Raw genomic sequence first — 23,623 nt, 5'->3', positions numbered from 1 at the left:
TTTCTTCTCTAGAGGAGTGGCTGCAAAAGGCATCTGTTCTCCGTGTCCGCAGCTGCGTTACTACCTTCCGTCATGAGCACCTAAATGCTTCAAGACAAGCCGGCCGTAAAATAATGCCGTTACATCATTACAGAAATATGTCTCATGGTATCGGAGCCAAGGTTAGTGCAGCCCCTGGAAGGGACACGCATTGGCAGTGCCCAGTCAGCATGAAAACTATGCTAGGGTTACCGTCGCACGGGCTGTGACGGCTAACCATGCTAGTACCCCCATTTTGTATCCCATCATTGAATTATGCCTGGGTGAAGTAGCGAATACGCCACTGCACTTGAGAGAAGGCTTGTAGGCATCTGAGAGGTGCGGAAATAAAGATGGAATGGAGAAAAGTCATGTGAAAAGAGGTGTGGTTACTAACTGGTGTACAACAGAAACCGAAGAACAGCTCATGGTGTTGACATTGTCATATCAGCTAAATTTGACTGTTCAGTTTCCGAGGTGCCAAAGTTTGACAATCGCTTGATGTAACTCGTCCGCATTGGGGAGAAAAGGAAATTCCAATTATTCAGCGCAACGCTCCACAAACTGACGTGCGCATGGAAACCAAAGATGCGTTCTGGGCACTGCCTGACAAGAAGACCGCTGACTATCTTATCGCTGCCGCTGATCTGAATGGACGTGTCGGACCGAGGAAAGAAGAACAAACAGTCCATGGCGTTCATGGACGTGGAGAAAAGAACGACGATGCCCAACAAATTCGCGATTATGCAGAAACTGATCACCGCAAACACACGGTTCAAAAAGAGTGATATTCATCTACTCTGTACTACAGTGGCTCCCATCCAATTCGCACTGACTACAACCTTGTGAGAGGGTGAAATCTCGAAGTTGTTCTAGAGATAACAGTTGTCCCTTATTAAATCCTTGCGATGCACCAACGACCAGTCCTCTAAGCTGTGGATAAAGTCACCAAGAGCCAATACTTCACAGGAAATAGACAAATTGGGATCAAATGGTTGCCCCTGAAGAAGGAGACTAACGTCGTTGCTAAAGTTACAGAGTCACAAATCACCATAGTTGAAGTGAGCCGGACTTAACTGAAAGACGCCTTTCGCTCTATTCCTAGAACAATTAAGTCAGGGCGACGACAACGAAGGATTAAACATGATATATGGCCAAGGAATGAAGATGTTAAATATGCAGTACGGTTGAAGAAGCAGCTGTACCACGAGTTTCTTGCTCGTTGGAATGCCTACAAGGTAGCCACTCGTAAAATGAAGGAGGCATTTGCCGTAATAAAATCAAACCGGTAGGCAGGTCTATATGTTAAACATGACATGCGCGAATTCGAGCGGAATTTTTAATGCCTAGTCCAATCGAGCCATCGCAAAACGTCAGAAGTCCAACGTTTTTACGGCATCAATGAGGAAACAGACGATTTGCTACTGGAGAGGCGGGAAGCGCGAGTACACTGGTGTAACTATTTTGACAACATTTCAATCATGGAATTTCCGTATCTACCAATAGTATTCACCTCCGCTGGTGAAGGTCCAACGTAGGAAAATGACGTCACTAAAGTCCAGACTATGCTGAAGGAAATGAAACCAGGGAAAGCCATCTGTCCCGATTATCTTCCAGCAGAGTTTTGTTTCTCTCAACGGGGGGATGCAGCAATGTGGCTAGAGCAAGCTTTTCAACCATATGATCAAAGAAGGTCAAAAACAAACAGACTAGCGACGGATTATCAATTCAGAAATAAGGGAAGCCCTGCCAATTTTTCTAATCACGGCCCGAACATACTTCTGAGCCTCGCAATGAGAGACTTAGAACAAATCTTCGACAAAAGGATTAGCGATTTAGACAAACATACAACAAGCTAAGCTGGATTTGTGTAAAATTGTGGCGCAATAGGAGAAACCCATGCTGCCGGACTATTACTTGAGAAACACTGTGAAAAGAATAAGAGGCTTCATCACAAATTTCTGGACCCTTAGAAGCCCTTCCATCGGGTACTTCATGACCTAATCAGTCAGCCCTACAAGTACATGGCATTCCAGAGCACCTTGCTGAGAGGGTATAATTGCTCTACAAAGAACAAATTAGTTGTGTTGAAGCTGCCGCAGGAGCGTCTGATGACTTCCGCATAACTGTAGGAGTCCATCAAGGCCCCGGCTTATCACCACTGCAGCTTATTCTTGTGATGGACATAATTACCACAAATCTGCGCAGTCCAATACCATGGACAGTTCTCTAAGCAAATGATATCGTTTGGCTGAAGAGAATAAGCTAGACCTGCAGTGTCAAACAGAAGACTGGAACAATCGACTAGCGCAATAAGCTCCGCGCCCCAACAAGAAAAAGACGGAATACATTGCATTACATCGTCGAGAAGTTGGAACCATGCATGTTGACATTGAATATATAGGGATATTTAAGTATATTGGCTCCACAATCTATGATTATGGCCGACTTACTGATGAAGTCAACTTAAGGATATACAAAGCCTGACTGAAGTGGAGAATGACAACAGGCGCCCTTCCGAACTTTGGACGAAGGGCCATCTCTAAACTAAGTTCTACCGAACTGATATCTGTCCTATCGATATCCATCCTGTCGTTTTCTACGGCAACGAATGCTGCTCAGCTCTAGAGGTAGAACGCCAACTAAGCATCATGGATACGAAGTTTCTTATGTGGAAGGCTGGCATAATTAGGCTAGATCACATTTCAAATGATATTAGAAAACGTTTTGGCATTGCAGCGATCCAGAAGAAAATTGGGGAAAGGCGTGTGCGCTGGTTTGGCCATGTGTTGCGTGTAGAGGACGATACATTGGGAAAGTCAGAGTATTACACAGAAAGTCGGTGAAAAGATGCGCTAGGGACGAACCAGACAGCATAGACTGATAAAGTGCACAGCAGCCTCAAAGTTGGAAGACTACATGCAGACATGGCCCGAGACCGAACTAACTGGTGTCAATGAACCACAACACCGGACCCTGCCACCAGATGCAGACTGATGAATATTCTGTTACAAAAATGGAATGCAATGGATATTTTACACATCCTAATATTGAAATTAGTTTATTGTATGTTCAAATTTTCTCCCCTAATGCCTATGTCCGATATCTATAAAAACGTATTTTCACAAAATAGTGTTTGAATGTCTGAACGCTTCTGGATTTCGTGTTTAAGTGACTCCTATAAATGCATTGTGAAGAAAAACTTATAACTCAAAAAAATAAAAAATGGGTATATCTGTGTTAAATGGGAAGGACAGTTTGAATATCCGGTGAAATTCTACGAGTACCTACAAGAGGGGAGTCCGTCAGTGTATTCTAGCCTGAATAGAATTTTGCAATTCATATTTCTGCTTACATACGTCATAGACAGCAGACGATCATATTAATCAGTTTGTTATTTTCACTCTGATCACGCCTATAAATATGAAGACCATGGAGGAGTGGCACAAAGTGGTCAGCTCAGGGCCATGTGACACTCAACGCTCTAAAGCTGGAAGGAAGCCACATAACTAAGTGGTTAGTTCAGGACCATGTGTCTCTACACAAACGGAAGTAAGCCTCATCACTATTTAGCTCAGGACAATGTGTCTCTCCACAAATGGAAGGTAATCTCATCACTAATTGGTAATCTCAGAAATACGTGTATTTCCACAAGTCAGCACTTAGGAAATTTTATGAATCTTAAAATCTTTTCTTATGTAATTCAATACCCAACTGGCATGGCAAATAGTTTAGACATTTTAAAGGAAGTCATTTAAGTTGCGGCATGATATTTGTAGACTGCTGAAATGAGAGTGAGGAAACAATAGCGCCTGAGGTGAGATCTAAAACAAAGTGGGAAGTAGCAGATAAGATCCTGTCGACTGAATCCTTCAGAAGCATCTAAAATCTATGATGTAAAATGGACTAAGCTACGTAGACAATGGACTGACCTCTGACATATATGCCAAGAAAAAAGAAGACACATAAAATGCATGTCGCTTTGCTGGTCTCTGCACAAAATATGTGAAGAAAGTAGAAAGCTAATTTAGACTCCATCAAAAATAGAAATATCATTTTGTGTATGAAAAGGATTCATAAGCAACATTTTTACTGGTGGTCATAATACAAGATTGTTCTCTAACGTGGCCTATTGTGTCCTGTTACACATGAATTACAAAGAAACAGAGAGTGTGAGCTGGTACTGGGTAGTTCTGAGGACCGACATGAATATTTCTTGCCACTAGTTGTGAAAGTACAGTAGGAACAAGTCAGTGCATCACATAAGAGCCGAGAAGACCCTAACCACTCACAAAATCAAATAAACCATTCAGAATTCATAGTTTCCATCACAAATCTGGTTTGAAGTCAAACCTTAGGCTATGACTAGCCATCGCATGACCTGCTGATACAAGGGCTTGGTTAAGAGCACCAATCCGAGACTATACAATCATTTCCCACGGATTATCAAAGATCATTTCACACAGTAACCAACAAAGGTGTGACAGCAAAAAATTAATTAGCAATGTCACAATTACAGTTCAAAAACACTACTGCATTAAATGTTTTAAAACAGGACATACACTTGTGGTACTTTGTAAGGTCAGTGACAATAATTACAATTTTGAAAGAATATTATATCACTACGTTATTTATCTATTATTATTATTATTAGCATGGGGCAACAAGTTAGATACATACATACAAATATAGAGTATTTACAAATGTACACAGACAAGAAACATGTTTTATAGAATAATGTCCAGTTGAGTGATCCTCTGTATGGCTTCCTCTGTTGGTTCCAAAACGTCACTCGGGCTACCTGTGTAGGAACGTCGTGTACATTCACTTACAATATGGGGATCATCTGTCGAGATGCACCACAGTCGCACTCTGGTGATGAGATATATTTCCACTTATAAAGGGCATCCCTGCGTCGTTCATGATTTGTTCTCACCCAATTCAGATTGGTCCAAATCTTACGCGGTAGATGATGTTCACCAGGAAGATGTTGTGTAAGGAACTGTCTGTGGCAACTTTCCAGCGACTTCTCCATTCTTCTAAAGGGTGAAAATTCCCATCAGCCAATGCGACAGCATCATGCAAAGATGGATGTCGTGATTCCAACCTCGTTACCTTGAGAACAGGAATATCATCCAAAACAGGCAGTTGACGCTTCATTTCTATCTTCTTGAACTCTCGGATGGGAGCATTTCATCTTTCTAAAACAGGTGACATTATACCTGACAGAATTGGGAGCCAATAAAGGGATGTGGACTGGACAGTACCAGATATTAACCGCAAACTAACATTCAGTTGAGTACCAATTAGTCTTGTATATGGGCTATCCTGCCAAACTGGTGCACAGTACTCACCACACGAGAATACCAGTCCCAAAGCAGATCATAAAGTCTTTGCTGATGAACCCCAACTTGAGCCATACAATTTCTGAAGGATAATATTACGTGTTTTGAGCTTTTTTGACAGATTCATAAGATGTTGTTTGTAAGATAGTGTGGGATCAAGTGTAATCCACAAATATTTGGGATGGCTGCTATGCCGAAGTTCTTGGTGACAAAAACGTATGTGAAGTTTAATGCCAGCTTGGCGATTATTCAGGTGAAAACATGACACTTCTGTTTTGTTAGAGTTAGGACACAGTTGCCATTTCTTGAAGTACGTTTCAAGTGAAATCAGGTCTCTTTGTAGCACTTCTTCTGTCACACTAAGGTATCGATTTTGAGTGGCTAGTGTTATGATATCAGCATAACAAAATGTTTGCGATGATGTTTCTGGGAGATCGGAGATATACAAATTGAACAGTAGGGGAGACAGTACCGATCCTTGAGGTAATCCATTTTTGAGCTTCCTTTCTCTACTCATACTACTTCCCATACACACTCGAAATCTTCTGTCATTGAGCATATTGCTTATAACCTGCACGATGGTCATACGGGGTGCAATTCGGAGAAGCTTGTAAATTAATCCTTCCCTCCAGACTGCATCAAATGCTGCTGTAAGATCAATGAATACAGCTGAGGTCTTGAGTTGTTTCTGGAAACCTGCTTCCATGTGGAATGTCAGTGAAAGCACTTGATCGCAGCAGCTGCGATTTGGCCTGAATCCAGCTTGATCAACTGTAATACGCTGAAAAATAGTTGCGCTGATTCTGTTGTGGAATAGCATCTCAAAAAGAAGGGCAACTGGTCTATAACTGCTTGGGTCATTGGCAGGCTTACCTGGTTTCAAGATGGAAATCACTTTCGTTCGTTTGAATTCTGCCGGGAGTTGTCTGTTCTGTAGAAGGTCGGTAAAAGACCTTAACAGCCAACTTCTTGCATTCTTCCCTAAATGAATGCGAAATTCTGGATGAATGTCGTCAAAATCTGGAGCTGTACTTGGTTTAACGTCTTTGAGAGCAGCATTGATGTCTTGCACCGTAAGCGGTTGTGAATACCTTGATGTGCGTGGTGTTCTTGATTCCAGAGTTTGGAGCTGGCGCCGTATGTATTTGGTATGTTTCTTATCTGATGGAGTTTGGGAAGTTGTGACGATGTGAGATGCTACTTCATCCGGAGTAAGTCCAGGCTGTTGCTTCACCAAAGGTGTCCTTCCTCCAAGTTTTCTGCGGTGCCCCCAAGATCATCTACTGGAATGAGTTAGGTCGATATTCTCCACTGTCTCAATCCACCGTTCTCTCCGGGTAGTATCCATGCTGGAAAGAAGTTCATCAGCTATGTCTTCATCACCAGTATGCCGATATTCGTTATAGAGTGCATCAGTCTCTACATTCCAACCAGGGATGTATTCTTTTCTATGGCATACTCTTCTTAGCCGCCATCATAACTGCATCTACGAAACGCTTGTAATTGTGCTTGGGAGCAATCCACCGAACACATTTATCCAGTTCAGTTGTGAATGTTGACGAATTTGCTTTTCTGAATTTCCTCCGAGCATGTGGTATTGACCGTACAACAGGAATTTTCATGCCAATGTCCACTACAATGGGGCCATGTTAACTGTGGAGAAAAAGTATTAACACTTTACGACTGGTATGTAAGGACTGTCCTCCCTCATTGCAGCTAACAAAACACAGGTCAAGATTGGAATCCCTATTCCATGCAGCTGATTGGAAACTACCAAGATCTTTTGGGTCAAACATCAGATGGAGATTGTTCATTTCTGTCCATTCTAAGAGTTTCGTTCCACATTCACTGTTATTCTAGTACTTAAATAGTTCGTGATGGCTGTTGAAGTCGCCTATATAAAGTGCAGGGTGTTGAGCAGTAGGTAGAACGGTACTTGGCCACTTTGCGTTTGGGGGTTTATAAATGTTAAAAATAGTAACATCTGCCACTCGCACAGCAACACAATGGATGTCTTCGTCTTCGTTATGAAAGAGCAGTGAGGCATCTTGGATATTATTACGAACATAAGTAGCTATACCATGTGCACTGTGATATGTTGCACCAAGAGCTGTGTAACCATTAATGCGGCCCCTTTTCCGAAACTCGTCTTCATTGGCTGTATGGATTTCATGTATACCCACAACATCTATCTTATTATCCAGGATAACTTTGGATAGGTAGTCACATCTATGTTAAGCTGGAAGACACGGATGAAAGGTCCAATCGTCCTTGTCTGGTAGCTCTGAGAACAGCTATTTCCATGAAATACTTTAGTCATTGCTGGGAGATATTTAAAAGATAGGTCCAGCAGAAACAGTTATTGCTTTCTTAGCACCACCCGGGGGGTCACGTGTAGGGCACTTGGAGGTTAAACCTACGGACGTGAAGCAACAATGTACCGCCTATTATCTACTTTTACGAAATAATAAATTCACTTATTTAAAGAATTCTGAATTTTTTAAGCAACCTGCACAAATTTAAAACTCCACTTGTACCAGTCTATTTTATTAGATTATACTCATTATGTAGGCATGTTTTCAATCAATACACTAGAACCACCTGACTGACAATGAACACTAAAATGAAATAGAGTGTGTGACCACATCACTGGAATGAACATAAATTCAATAGCACAGTATTTTTATGGTTACAACAATGCACAAGATTTATTTGAAAACCACGACACCAAAGATGTAGCATAACTGACCTCAAAGTTTCGTTTCTACAACACATTATCTGCTTTGGCGTCCACAAATGGAGGAATCTGACTTAACACACAAGAGAACAGAAATTACCAGAAAAAAGGAATCTAACCAAATAATTTTAAAATGACATTCTCTGAGTGACCACATTATTGAACTCAGCCATAATTATATTGATTAATGAAACTGATTATGTTAGTTTGAAGTAATTGTTGTTTAAAATGTACATAAAACTTAACAATTTTGAATTTGTAGATGTAATTTATAATCTACAAACATTGCTTTTTCTGTGTGTCACTGTTGGTATGAACGTAAAAAAAACTTACACAGAATATCTGGAAGCAATAGTTTCAGAAGGCATTTCAGATGATAAGAATGTGATGAACAAATGATGCAGAGAAAGTGAAAAAAAGAACACATTTTTCGTGGTTGGTTAAAGGTATTGTAAACAAATACACTTCAAAAATATCAAGCTTTACCAAGGATTTTTTTGTAGATATACATTCAATAAATCTACATGACGGAACATTAATTATGATCTTAAATAACCTGAATATTTTAGATAATTTTAACAGGTGGAATTTGAAGATATTAGTGTTTAAATGTAATCTTGTAAAGAAAGGATTAAACTGATGAAAACGGCCAGTTTTTGGAGATAAACCAACCACTACTGAACACAGCTGTGAATAGGTACAACATATTCCATATTGTATAGAATTTGTAGTGTACGTACTTCGTTTCTTCTTTGCTGTACGGCAAGAGCTGATCATCAGTATGTTCTTCTATGAATATTTCCTCCTTAGTATATTCAGAAGGCTATAAGTAAGAAATAAGAAAAGTAGAATAAAGAAGGGAAAAATATATAGTCCTAAACAAGAAACAGCTGAGATAATAAATTTCATAGTGGCACAATAAGAGTATAATTAATTTACATCCCATTTAAAAATTATATAATTCAAAGGAACAATCAAATCAAAATCACTTTAAATGCAAGTGAGGTGTCTACCTTGTTGGCAAATGGTACACAAAAATACATTATTATCAAGCACTAAATTTTAAAAGAATAGAGAAGAAAACAATTTTGTAAATACAATATTATACAATATATGCTATTTTTTCTATTAAGCACACAGCTCGTCCTTAATAAATGTATATAATTTACAAAATTTTACTCATAATATCTTCTGTGTTACAAACATAATCAACACGTATACAACTTGTGCAGCTACTTCAAATAAAGTATACAATTTCTATTAGATTAAAATTTACATTGCATTTATTTATTTTATTTTACTGTTTTGGGGACCTAACTTGCATAATGACCTGCTGCGTTCTAACCCGAGCCCTTTCGCCACTGCTTTTCAAACAAATGATAAGATAGATAAGAACATGAAAAGGAAAACACTGTTGGATAGCAGTAGACATGGTAGCACAGAACAGGAGGAACATTTGTAAATATGTAAATTTAAAATTATCTACATATTTGTGAATATTCAGCAGAGTATATGTACACATACATGTATGAGTGGAGGCACTTCTGTGTATGTGTACATGTACAATTTAAGGAAAATAAATAATAATAAACATTCTCCAAACCATAACCCAATACCACACCTTGCTTATGTTTCTCTTTCTATTGATCCTAATACCACAATGACTAGCTATTATCTTCATTGTCTTATATTCACATTTCACTGTTCCAATTTTTCTATACATGACTTGACTTGTTACTTCTTCGTTCATTTCCATGTTCCTATATATATTCTTTCCAAAACACTTCACTGTAATATCAAATAATCCCACATTATTCCCACCACTTTTCAACAAGAGGACAATGTTTATATCACAAGCATAGAAATATCCATCGTCCCTCTCTGTACATCACATTAAGACCAGAATACATAAATCAGTCAATGTCCCAATCAATGAATAAATCAATCAATGAAACAATCAAACAACAGCATTTAGGGATGTTGGTTGTTTATGTAGAAAAAGATTGTGGAAATTTATGAAAATACTCTCACGGTAAATTATTTCAATCACTAAATCATCTTCCTATAAGTGAACATTTGCCAAAATTAGTCCCCATGAATTCCAACTTATCTTCATGTTGTGACCTTTCCTATACTTCAACAACATGACTTAAATGTATTCATCAACTAATGTCATTCCAAGCCATCTCTCCAATGACATCTCAGAATATACTGCTTAATTGAAGACCTTGTCTCCTTTCTCCAAGTCTTCCCAGCTGAATCCTTGCAACATCTCTGTAACACAACTCTTTTGTTAGAAATCAACCACAAGAAATGGAGCTATTCCTGTGGAGTATTTCCTATTCTCTAATCAAGTAATACTGGTGATGGTCTCATACTCCCATTGTGGTTTTGCTGCAGATTTATATGCCCTCTCCTTTACAACCCCTAAATAACCTCATAATCATATTAAGAGACCTGCAAATTTTATTTCTGATACGTTTATGTGATTACCACAATGAAAATATACCCTTAATAAGAATAACTAGGTACTTATAGAGATCCCCATGAAGAACTTTCACCCCATCAACACAATAATTAAATTAGAGAGGACTCTTTCTATTTGTGAAGCACAGAACCTGACTTTTCACCTCATTTACCAATATAGCATTGCCCGATGTCCATCTTACAATATTGTCAAGGTCTTTTTGCAGTTACGCACAATCCTGAAACTTAGTTATAAAATTGTTTTTGCTAGTTGTTTTACGTCGCACCGACACAGATAGGTCTTACGGCGACGATGGGACAGGAAAGGGCTAGGAGTGGGAAGGAAGCGGCCGTGGCCTTAATCCTTAGTTATTACAAAGAGCTTAATCAGTTTTCAGTTCATTATTCATATTGTTTATATATATATATATATCAGAAAACAGAGGTCTCAGAGTACTGCCCTGTGGGACCCAATCCCATAATTGTTACAGGATCAAATGAAGCTTCAACTACTCTAATACTTTGAGTTCTATTTTCTACAAATACTCCAGACGTGGCAAATTTTCATGGTAAATGGTATATTTCTATCTTTATGTAATTTATCGACCTTTATAGTTTAATCCTTGAACATTGTTTGGTGGTAAAGTTACCACTTGGGATATCCCTGCGCACATTATTGTATTTTATCATATAGTGGCTACAGTGAGAACCACAATGTAATTTCATTATTCACATGGTTTTGTGTCATATTTTGTTAGTGAACATATTCTGTTGTTTATCGTCTATATATGCATATTGTTGCTGTATGGAAGTAAATAATGCGACCTATTGTTAATACTGTGCATTCTGTAAATTGCGTGCGTTATTGCTACTATTCACGAGTTCAGTTGATATGTCTTAAGAGTGGTACTAGAGAACTGTCAAATTTTGAGGTTATGGGGAGACAAAACGAACTTTCGCCAAGAAAGGCATTGTCAGAGAGCTACTTGTTGAGAAACGTTATTCACAGCAAGAGGTAGATTCTAGATTGCAAATATTACAGCAATCTGTAAGTAGAATTTTAAAATGTGAAGATAAGGGGAAGGCAAAATGTCAACGTGTTGGAAACTGTGGGCGAAAGAAGAAACTAACAGCAAGGAGGAAGCAAAACTGTTTAAAAATGTCAGTAAACAACCGCAAGGTTACTAGTTTGGATTTACGTATGAAATTATAAGAGTACGGGTCATTGGTACCAGCCAGGACTTTGAGACGAGAGCTATTTAATGCTAGATTGAGAGCAAGACGACCTCTAAGAAAAGCGAAGATTACTCCTGCTATGGCTGAAAATATGTTCCAGTGGGCCACGACCCTCCAGAATTGGTTATGTGAAGATTGGGAACAGGCAAGTCCATGACAAATACTGTAATTCCTTAATTATCATTCATTATTCAATTTTAACCCAATCTAAGTGATGTAACTGTACAGTACAGTAACTGTGTGAAATTTTTCTTCCAAACCGTACAGCTTATTGCATTTAATGCTAGGCTTATTTGTTTCATTTATTTCAGGTTTGTTTTAGCGGCGAATCGGTATTTCCTGTAGAATAAGAGTCAAGTCCATGTGTCAGAAGAAAAGGTGAAGCATTCCATCCAGATTGAGTGAAGCAGAGAGTGAAACATCCAACTTCAGTGATGGTCTGGAGTGTGTATTCTTGGTACGGCTGTGGACAATTATATATTGTAGAAGGAACTATGGGGCGTGAACTATATAGAATTAAGAACCCGTTTGGTACCTCAGATGCAAGAGTGGTTTGGCCAAAGTGAATTTATTTTTATGCAAGATGGGCCTCCTTGCCACAAAGTCTAGAAACAGTCCAGACATGAACCCCATAGAACATCCTTAGGCGATAGCAAAGAAAAGTACGAAAAGCGAATATAACGACAGAAATTGGCTTCATTCAGATCTGGTGTCATGATGACGATTTAAAGAGTCAGTGTAAAATACTGTTTGAGGGTATGCCCAGTCTAATCAAGTCACACATGAAAGCTAAGTGGGTGCTTACCAAGTACTAAAGTCATCATCTTAAAAATTGGTAACATCTTATGTTTTCAATCCTCAATTTTTAATGTTTAATAATTTGGCCTCGTCTTTATAGTCACCCATTTAGCCACAATTTTATCTATCCCAACCACACTAATTTTTGTCAGTAGTTTCCCAAGATCTACCCTATGAAAATCCTTATAGATATGTCAATCGTGATACATTAGACCACATGAATCTAATATATCTGCTATATCTTGCTGGAATCTACAAGATGAGCTTCAGTGGAATAATGTTTCTGAAACCTGAACTACCATCCATCGAACCAGTTTGTAATTTCGTAAATGTGTATAATATAATCAGAAAGAATGCATTCCGAGCGCTTGCATGCAACATCAGTCAAGTTGACTAGTGTGTAATTACTGGCTTTATGTTTAGCACATGTTCTTTATACACAGGGTGCTACTACACTAATTATTAATTCATCTTGGATAGCTGATTCACACATACACTAATCAATATCTTAAAGAACTGACTTTCGTATATGCCCAGAAATTTTACCAATCCCAGCAGCATTTCTAGTTTTAAATTTTTGTATAATATTGTCAATGTCTTTTTATAGTAGGTCCATGTGGACATTGCAAAGTAATTTCAAAAGATTGGATGAAATTGCCAACTGCGTCAGGTACAGCAAAAGGACGCCGACCAAACCATTGGTGACATATTCTATGCTCATTTGCTTGTGAACGGTGTCTTTCTTTTCTTACGTGATACAGGACTGCAATGCCCATCTACTAATGGCGTATACACATTTCCATGTTGTGTAATTGCTACTCCATACCTTTCTCAGTACGTCGACATTCAACACCGTACACAGCAACAAGACGTACTAACATGCATTATATTCTGAACTTCAGACGTAGTGTTATACTTCAGTCACAGTGTGTACCTGTGAATTCCCTTCATCTCATCCACGCTGCCTGTATCATAAACCACACTTCAACATCTACCCCACTAACAGTCTGTAGGCAAGATCCTAGGTACCTGAATCAACTTGGATGGAGCCATTAGATGGTTCGGATGACTCCAGGTATTCACTCTTCCTTTTGTTCATTCTAAGCTTGTATTGTGAAAAACAGGTATTCAATCTTCACCTTGATGCCGCAGTCCCATTCCGGGTCTATCAGCAAGTGCAACATCATCTGCATATAACAGAGTCCTACAAACACCCCTTTGCAAGTCCCATGTGGTGGTGTCCATGCTGAGGACAAAGAGCAATGGGGACAGAGTGGAAGATTGGTGTACACACAACCTTTCAATGAGAAGCTCTCCGAGACGTTGACAGCGCAACATACACAACCTCTGGTGTTCGTGTATAGCATCCTGATCTAAATTATAAACATTTCTGGTACACCATGGTCATGAGTGCAGACTAGATCACACGGTGTGGAACACGGGCTGTCATCAAACAACTCTCAATAACTATTGATCTGCATTTAGGGCTGCCGCGCAGGTGGCGGATTCCGTATCTGTTTTTTCCTAGCCTTCTCTTATATGATTCCAAAGAAATTAGAAATTAATCGAACATCTCCCTTGGTAAGTTATTCCACTCCCTAAATCCAGTTCCTATAAACGAATATTTGCCCCAATCTGTCCTCTGGAATTCCAACTTTATCTTCATATTGTGATCTTTCCTACTCTTAAAGACACCATCCAAACTTATTCGTCTGCCAATGTCATTCCACGCCATCTCTACACTGACAGCTCGGAACATACCACTGAGTCGAGCAACTCGTCTCGTTTCTACCAAGTTTTCCCAGCCCAAACTTCGCAACATTTTTGTTACGCTACTCTTTTGTCGGAAATCACCAGGGAACAAATCGAGCTGCTTTTCTTTGGATTTTTTCCAGTTCTGGAATCAAGTAATATTGGTGAGGGTTCCATATACTGGAACCACATTCCAGTTGTGGTATTACCAGAGATGTATATGCCCTCTCCTTTAGACCCTTACTACAACCCCTAAACACCGTCATAACCATGTGCAGAGATCTGTATCCTTTATTTCCAATCCCATTTATGTGATTACCCCAATGAAGATCTTTCCTTATATTAACACCCAGATACTTACAATGATCCTCAAAAGGAACTTTCAGCCCATCAACGCAGTAATTTAAAACTGAAAGGACTTTTCCTATTTGTGAAACTCACAACCTGACTTTTAACCCCGTTCATCATCATACCATTGCCTACTGTCCATCTCACAAAATTATCGTATAACATCATCTGCAAAAAGCCTTATCTCAGATTCCACTTCTTTACACATATCATTCATATATACACAAACATAAAGGTCATATAATACTGCCTTGAGGAATTCCCCTCTTAATTATAACAGGGACAGATAAAGCTTCACCTACTCTAATCCTCTGAGTTCTATTTTCTAGAAACATAGCCACCCATTTAGTCACTCTTTTGTCAAGTTCAGGTGCACTCATTTTTGCCTGTACTCTCCCGCGATACAGTCCATTTGACCTCCTGAATCCAGAATATCTGCTATATGTTACTGGAAACCTACAAGTTGAGCTTCAGTGGAATAACCTTTCCTAAACCCAAACTGTCTTCTATGAAACCAGTTATTAATTTCACAAACATGTCTAATAAAAACAGAAACAACGCTTTACCAAAGTTTACATGCAATGCATGTCAAACTGACTGGCCTGTAATTTTCAGCTTTATGTCTATCAGCCTTTCCTTTATACACAGGGGCTACTATAGCAACTCTCCATTCATCTGGTAGAGCTCCTTCATGCAAACAACAATCAAATAAGTACTTCAGATATGGTACTATATCCCAACCCATTGTCTTTAGTATATCCCCCGAAACCTTATCAATTCCTGCTGCTTTTCTAGTTTTCAACTTTTGTATCTTACTGTAAATGACATTGTTGTCATTGGTAAATTTTAATACTTCTTTAGTATTAGTCACCTTCTCTATCTGGACATCCTTGTAACAAACAATCTTTACATACTGTTGACTGAATACTTCTGCCTTTTGAAGATCCTCACATACACACTCCCCTTGTTCATTAATGATTCCAGGAATGTCCTCTTTGGAACCTGCTTCTGCCTTAAAGTACCTATATATAGTTTTCCATTTTTCACTAAAATATTGTTATCCCTAGCTGCCTTCTTTGCTAGATTCAATTTCCTAGTAAGTTCCTTCAATTTCTTCTTACTTCAACAGCCATTTCTAACTCTATTTCTTTTCAACCTGCACTGCCTCCTTAGTCTCTTTACTTCTCTGTTATAATATGGTGGATCTTTACCATTCCTTGAAACCTTTAAGGTACAAACCTATTCTCACATTCCTCAACAATTACTTTAAAACCATCCCAGAGTCTGTTTACATTTTTATTTACCGTTTTCCACCTATCATAGTTACTTTTTAAAAACTCCCTCATGCCTGTTTCATCAGCCATATGGTACTGCCTAATAGTCCTAATTTTAATACCTTCCTTTCTTTCGCATTCATGTTTAACTACCACAAAAACAGCTTCGTGATCACTAATACCATCTATTACTTCGGTTTCTCTATAGAGCTCATCTGGTTTTACCAGCACCACATCCAGATTATTCTTCCCTCTAGTTGGTTAAATCACTTTCTGAATCAGATGCCCTTCCCATGTTAACTTATTTGCCATTTGCTGGTCACGCTTCCGGTCGTTCGCATTACCTTCCCAATTGACATTTGGTAAATTGAGATCACTCACTACAATCACGCTCCTTTCCTTATCGTCTCCCACATAGCTGATTATCTTATCAAATAATTCTGAATCAGCATATGCGCTACATTCCTGGTCTGTACACTCCAAAGACATCAAGTTGCCTATTATCTTTAGAAATGAGCCTTACACCTAGAATTTCATGTTTCTCGTCTTTGACTTTTTCGTAGCTTACAAATTCTTCTTTCACCAGGATGAATACTCCCCCCTCCTACCATTCCTATCCTATCTCTACGATACACACTCCAGTTCCGTGAGAAAATATCTGCATCATTTATATCGTTTCTCAGCCATAATTCAACTCCTATTACAATATCTGGTTAGTATACACTGACTGAGCAAATTTCATGGGATAGCGGAGCACTGATGCGCAGGTGTGTTGTATGCGCACCACAAGCCCCCTGTGCCAGCGGCAGTTGTATAGGAGACCTTGTGAGCAGTGGCTGTGCATGTGACAGGTGTAACATGAAACGTCGTCGTGAGATGACACCGTTCGAACGGGGTATGGTGGTCGGTGCACGACGGATGGGAAGTGCGATTTCGGAAGTGGTGCGGGAATTCGGCTTCACACGATCAACCGTGTCCAGGGTGTATCGTGAATGGTTGAGTGCGCGTGACACCGTCCACAACAGACGAACGACCGGCCGTCCAGCCACTTTCGATGACCGTGACCGGCAACATCTGAGACGGATTGTCAGTTGTGACAGGCGGGCAACCGTGCAACATATCACGGCTCAATTCAACACAGGTCGTGCTAGACATGTCTCCCACTGGACAATCCGTAGGAACATGGGTTCTATGGGGTATGGGAGCCGGCGCCGCACACGGGTGCCACTGTCAACCCAAAGTCATTGGGCACAACGACGCGCATTTGTCGCCAGTCACCAGGGATGGATACTGGAATAATGGCGTAACGTGATATTGTCGAACAAGTCACGATTTCAACTGCACTATGCCGATGGAATGCATCGTGTATGGCGCAGACCACATGAGGCGATGAATTCCGCCTGCCAAGAAGGTGTGGTCCAGGGCGCTGGTGTCTCTGTTATGGTGTGGGGTGCATTTTGCTGGTATGGAATGCGCCTCCTAGTTGTTCTGGAAGAGACTTTGAATGGTACGCGGCATGTTGAGCTGCTCGGAGACCATCTCCAACCATTCTTGACCTTCCAGCGCCAAGACGGTTCTACGGTGTTTCAAGATGATAACGCGCCACCCCATCGCTCCCAGGTCGCCCGGGAATGGTTCCAGGAACATGCAGCGGAGGTCCAACGACTGCCATGGCCACCCAGGAGGCCCGATATTAACCCTGTCGAGCATATCTGGGATGTCGTGGAACGCAGGCTCCGTGCTATGGATCCTGCACCCACGAACAGACCAGCTTTGGCGGCCGCTCTGCAAACGATTTGGTGACAGTTGCGTCCAGAGGACTACCAAGGACTTGTCCACTCACTTCCACGGCGTCTCATTGCAGTTCGCAGGTCCAGAGGAGGCCCCACACGCTATTACGTGACTATCCCATGACATTTGCTAAGTCAGTATATATATATTAAATTATTTAATTCAATTCATTTCTTTACAATACTTCTACAGTTCAGCACTAACAATTTTATGTCATCCCTACTTGACTTCCAGTTCCCTGTTCCCTTATCACCGCTCCCCGTTTCCCTGAATTTACCTCCCTATAACCCTCCTAAAAAAATTTCCTAACTTATATGTATCACTGCGGTGTAAGTGGAAGCCATCTGAGCGCAGATCTATATCTCCTACCCAACCATTAGGATCTAGAAATCTCACTCCCAGTTTCCCACATACCCACTCCATAGTCTCATTTAAATCCCCAATCACCTTCCAGTCAGTGTCACTCCTACACTGTATTCCACTGATAACAATCTCCGCTTCCGTAACTTCATGCGTACTGCATTTACCAGATCCCTAACTATATTGGTACTTATACCTGCTTGTTCTACGTTGTTAGTACCAACGTACAACACCAAGACCTTCTCCTTTCCCTCTTCCTTTTCTACTTTCATCAATATCTGCCTTAACCTAATTCCTGGATAACACTCCACCCTGGTTCCCTTTCCTCCACACACATTCCCCACATGTCTAACGATGGAAGCCCCCAGGACCAGAGGCTCAACCCTACCCCACCTCATTTGATCCCGTCTCCTCATGGTCAGGCCTTACATCCCTGACAACTGCAGAAGCTACTTCCTCCGCCCTTTTCTCCATCCCATGACCCTGTTCCACCTGTCTTTTCCTATCCACTATTCCACATTTCCCTTTCCTACCTTTTCCCTTCCTCCTACTTCCACACTCCTCAGCAACAGTTCCCTGTTCATCTTCCCTCGGTTATTCTACCTGCAGTGACTCATACCAATTTCTCACAGACACCTGTCCTGAATTCTGATCCTGAATGGAGCCCTTAGCCTGCAATCTCCTTCCACTTAAAACATTAAACCACCTGTGTTCTATAGTTCCCCATTTCTTTCCCTTCCATTCCCTCATTTACACCTACTGTATCCTGTACATTGTTTGAGGGAGGCCTACTTTCATTCCTGTCCTCTGAGAGAATCCTAATTATCTCCCTCAAACTCTCCAACTCCTCCCCCATACTCCTTAATGCCTGGCCACATCCACAGTTCCTACACTTGCACTCCTTAGCAATTCTTTACTGAATAATGAAAAGAAAACGAAAAATAAGATGACGTATTCTGTACAAAATAAAAATGAAAGGAAGGAAATATTGTCTAGGATAGTTCACAAAGATCACACGACAATAAGGTAGTGAATATAGGCTACTACTACACTACAACACTACTTAGTTGTACGATTTTTTTCCTACAACACCCTAACAGGATGAAAATTGCTGTTAATTATTGAAAACAGAAAATAATACACAAGAATTACACAATTCTAAACTGCAGTTAAGTCTACCATAATGACTACAACAGAATTCTGGTAAGAGAGTTATCACAGATACTACAGACACTATAGTACACAAATACTCATATTTCACAGTAATAAAATAAACACACTAATATCTAATAAGATACAACAATACACTGCAATAATTTTAAACTACGTTCAGACGTATCCTAATGACAACAGGTTATTACTAAGCACAAACAGAAAAGGAAGTTACAATTAATGTTTGAAATTCGCAAGACTACTCAAAATAATAGAATAAGCAATCTAATTTCTAATAAGTTACTGCAATACACTACAAACATTTTAAACTACGTTCAGATGTATCCTAATTACAATAGGTTATTACTAAGCACAAACAGGAATGAAAATTGCAATTGGGCCTAAAGTTTAAAATTTGCAAAAACTACTCAAGGATTACAAACAAAGTCAAACGCCTAGACAGATTATTGTTAAATTAGTACTACCTTATCTTTCTATGCTCTAACAGAAGTGAAACCTGCCATTTGTTAAATGCTAGAGTATCGAAAGGGTTACCGAACACAGAAATACACACGAATATAACAGGAACAATAGAATTCTAGTGATAACTAAATTTCTAAGGAGAAATCTCCCCTACAATGAAAAATTTAGTAATAGTAAAGGAAGAATGATATTTACTAATAAAATAAATATTGTACAATAATTCTAAGCCACATTTAGGTGTATCCTAATTACAATAGTTCAACTGAAGCAACAAATATTCCTATACTCTGAATCTATGGAACTTATGAGAATGTAAATTTTCATTGACTACGTTCATAACATTTAGCTTCCTTGGTTTATGAAAGAGACAAAAGGTGAAAAGTTTGAATGTAATTAACATTCAAAGAACAGTGGCCAGTTATTATCATAAATTTAAGCCTTATTAATGAAAGTTAATTGAACATAACCTACGGCATATTGTTATTTGATGGTTTCTACCATTTCCCTTTCACACCGACACAGATATGTCGTAAGGGGATGATGAGCTAAAATGGTTAGGAGTGGGAAGGAAGCAACTGTGGCCTTAATTAAAGTACAGTCGCACCATTGCTTTGCTGTAAAATGTGAAACCATGAAAAACATGCACTTCAGGGCTGTCGACAGTGAGTTCGAACCCAGCATCTCCCAAATTCAGGCCGATAGCTAAATGGCCAGTTGCTCAGTATCACAAAGAAGCAATTGCTTGAATTCTTTCTCTTCCAATACTTATTGTGAGAGTATCTTTATATGTAATTTCAAACACTAAGTTAAAAGTAAATTTCTATTTTAAAAAATCGGTGTTTACAGTTCCCCATATTTATATGCACATTTGGACATAAGTTTTCATATACATGCCAAAATTTTACGATACATGGGGTTACTTTGGAAAACTAAAGATTAAAGTAGAACCCCAAGTGCACATCTTTCAAAATTCTATAGAGAGCATGCTTTCCTCCCTTGAAGTCAAGATGGGCTGGCTACCTATGCTCTTCGTTTCTAGGATCGAGGTAGCCCTTACTTCTTACTTCGCAGCTTCTCTGTATGCCATTCACCAAGAATCCCTTTACGAGACTTGTCAAGCATATCGGCATCGTAATTACGATAGACCACGCTTCCAAGTTTATACTTATATTCTTGCAGCACAGTCCGAAGAAAACTGCACGAAAGAACTCTACTCATAAAAATTGCCAAGATATTATTCTTGAGGTGATCAAACTAACGCAAGTTGAACCTAACAGAACTTCAGTTAGAGTGAAACACTCAAAAACAATTCACTTCAACTAACATTGGTTGACAATGTTAACATTCAGTACCACACGATACAACAAACAAATTCTCCCTCTGATGTACAGAAAAAAAGGGACAACAATCAAGAAATAGGTTTATCACAATAGTTCTATGAACTTTGACTGTCCTATATCACCACAGATCTATCCATATTAAGAAACAATGTATGCACTTATTTGAAGATAAACCGTCGTCCAGAATTATTCCATGGAATATTTGGAAGCTAACACTCAGAGAAGTGTAAGAAAACACTAGTAAACTGCAGGGTACATGCTGTAAACGGGAATCATGGTTCAAAGGTATCTAGGCACAGAGAAACGGTCATGGGTCAATTTATCTCCAAAGGGAAGAGATTGGGTTGGATCAAAAACATTTCAACGACACTTGGGTGAATTATCAATTAACAAATAGTAAATGAAATGATTATCAACATTCTACTGTAAAACCAGCTACAGCATTACAATTAACAGCTAAAAGATCGCTGGGCATGTTAGAAAACTGTTAATAATGTAGAATGACACTGAGTAAGCACTGTACAAATGTACAGGTAGTTTCACTTTAAAGTTCTACACAACAATTTAATCCAAAAATGCAATTATCACATCACACATAGGATTTCTACAAAATATCAACGCATCAAAATAATACACTTTTAATACTTCTGTATAATTTATAAAATAGTATATACTGTGGAAAGGAATTCTTCGTCTACAACATATTGTATCCGAATATGGCATAATTACAGTTAACACTGAGACTGCCGCAAAAACCTTAGAGCAAGTTGCCTTTAAGCTCATAAATGCATGAACGCGTGGCGATCCGTTCCTTTTCTCGTACTGGCATGCGACAGATATGAATAGCTAACACTTTCAAGGCTAGCACTGCCCAGCAAATTTCCAGAACTCTTCACAAGACCAGTTTCGAACCATGATTTTTAAAGAAGATGTGAAGAAATTTAATGATTGGTTTCCACCTCATCACACGTTCTAGGCTGAGAACTGATAAAGGCAGTGTGTAATCGACGCTCAACTTACTCAGCCCTTACTATAATGCTTTCAAACAGGTCTACTTTAGAGCACAACTTCGCTTCGCTTTCCCACTACAATCCTACAAGTTATTCTATGCCAAGAGACGTTTATTAGCTGTTATGTCTTGCAAAGAGAACACTTTATTGCGTCTTCTGCAAGACATAACCACTATAATATTAATTCCAGAACACGTGTGGTATGCATAAATCATCTGAACCCGCAAAGTGTCGACTGACATTTAAATAGGCAGGGTTGGAGCACATATTAATGTGTGTGTGTGTGTGTGTGTGTGTGTGTGTGTGTGTGTGTGTGTGTGTGTGTGTGTAAGCAAGCCTAGTGTTAAAGGAAGCCTGCAAGGCAAGGAACAAGGGGAATCATCATGTTGTTTGCAACAGAAATCTCTACATCAATCACGGTGCACCTTGCAAAGGATATTCCTTCCAGAATGTGCTACTAAAAGGGGTGATGCCACCACAACCTAAAGGGTGGTAAAGGGACCAAACATGAGACGTTGCCAGCAAGGACTGAATCAACTTCCATCATAAAAATTTAAATACCTTTTTAAATATTAATTTCCTTTTCAGAAGGACTTCATTCTTGTAATAATAATATCTATCATTTTGTGTTGTTACAGATCCTTACCGCTTCTCATCTACTTATTGGTGTTGGTAAATTTTGTGAGTGACTGAAATACACTCATGTCCTTAAAATACAGAACAGCTTGAAAGACTAGAGATAGGAAGTTCATATTCACAAGACATGTGGACTAGTATGTTCTGAAGAAATGATTAGCATTTGAACCATGTCGAATATCAGGTACAAGGTCCTCATCGATACATCTGTGCACCACCATTGGCTGGTAAACTGTACCTGCGGCTCTCATTGTCGCTGTAAACCGAAGGTACTGGATCAGTGTGACTTTAGCAAATGTGCAGGATGCCTCGCAGACGTATGCAAGAAAAGTACTGTCAGATGAGTGATTTTGAAAGAAGCATGAGAGAACGTGATACATCTATCTGGGAAATTGTAGCTCGTGTACGAAGAAGTGCGTCGGCTGTGCAAAGGGTGTGTACAGAACGTTCACAGAAGGCTATAGAACACGACCAGATGGGTCTGGTCGCACCGCCCACAACCCTCCCCCAACCCCAAGAAGATCGAAACCTAATCGGAATAGCATTGCAGCACAGATCACAGATATTCATCCTCCTCGGCTCTGGCGCAACAGTGGAACAGTGTAACATATCGTACTTTCATGAGTGACAGTCCGTCCCAGTTTATTACGATCTGGGTTAACGGCGCATCGTCCACTCTTCTCCCTACCTTTGATTAATGTGCATAAATATGCCAGACTGCAACGGTGTATGGAGTGACGTCTCTGGGGACGGGAATGGCAGCAGACAGTGTTTTCAGACGAATCAAGGTCCTGTCTGTTTGAAAACGTTGGCCGCAATTTCGTTCGCCGCAGACTGGTGGAGAGACATCACACTGACTGCATTCACAAAAGACATA

At 39.6% G+C, this 23,623-nt stretch overlaps 1 protein-coding gene across 1 annotated transcript in view; it reads right to left on the bottom strand.

Annotated features, from left to right (window-relative positions):
- Positions 1-890: 890 nt before the first annotated feature.
- LOC137503299 (uncharacterized) overlaps positions 891-23,623 on the bottom strand; it is a 49,654-nt gene continuing 26,921 nt past the window's right edge. Inside the window, exons 5-6 of the mRNA XM_068230848.1 lie at positions 8,841-8,923; positions 891-951 (exon numbers count right to left, since the gene is read on the bottom strand). Of these exons, the coding sequence (XP_068086949.1) occupies positions 891-951; positions 8,841-8,923 (144 nt within the window). The remainder of the gene's footprint in view (positions 952-8,840; positions 8,924-23,623) is intronic.

The sequence above is a fragment of the Anabrus simplex genome, chromosome X (assembly GCF_040414725.1).
Source record: "Anabrus simplex isolate iqAnaSimp1 chromosome X, ASM4041472v1, whole genome shotgun sequence".
Classification (NCBI taxonomy): Eukaryota; Metazoa; Arthropoda; class Insecta; order Orthoptera; family Tettigoniidae; genus Anabrus; species Anabrus simplex.
This window is presented reverse-complemented; position numbering and strand designations above follow the sequence as displayed.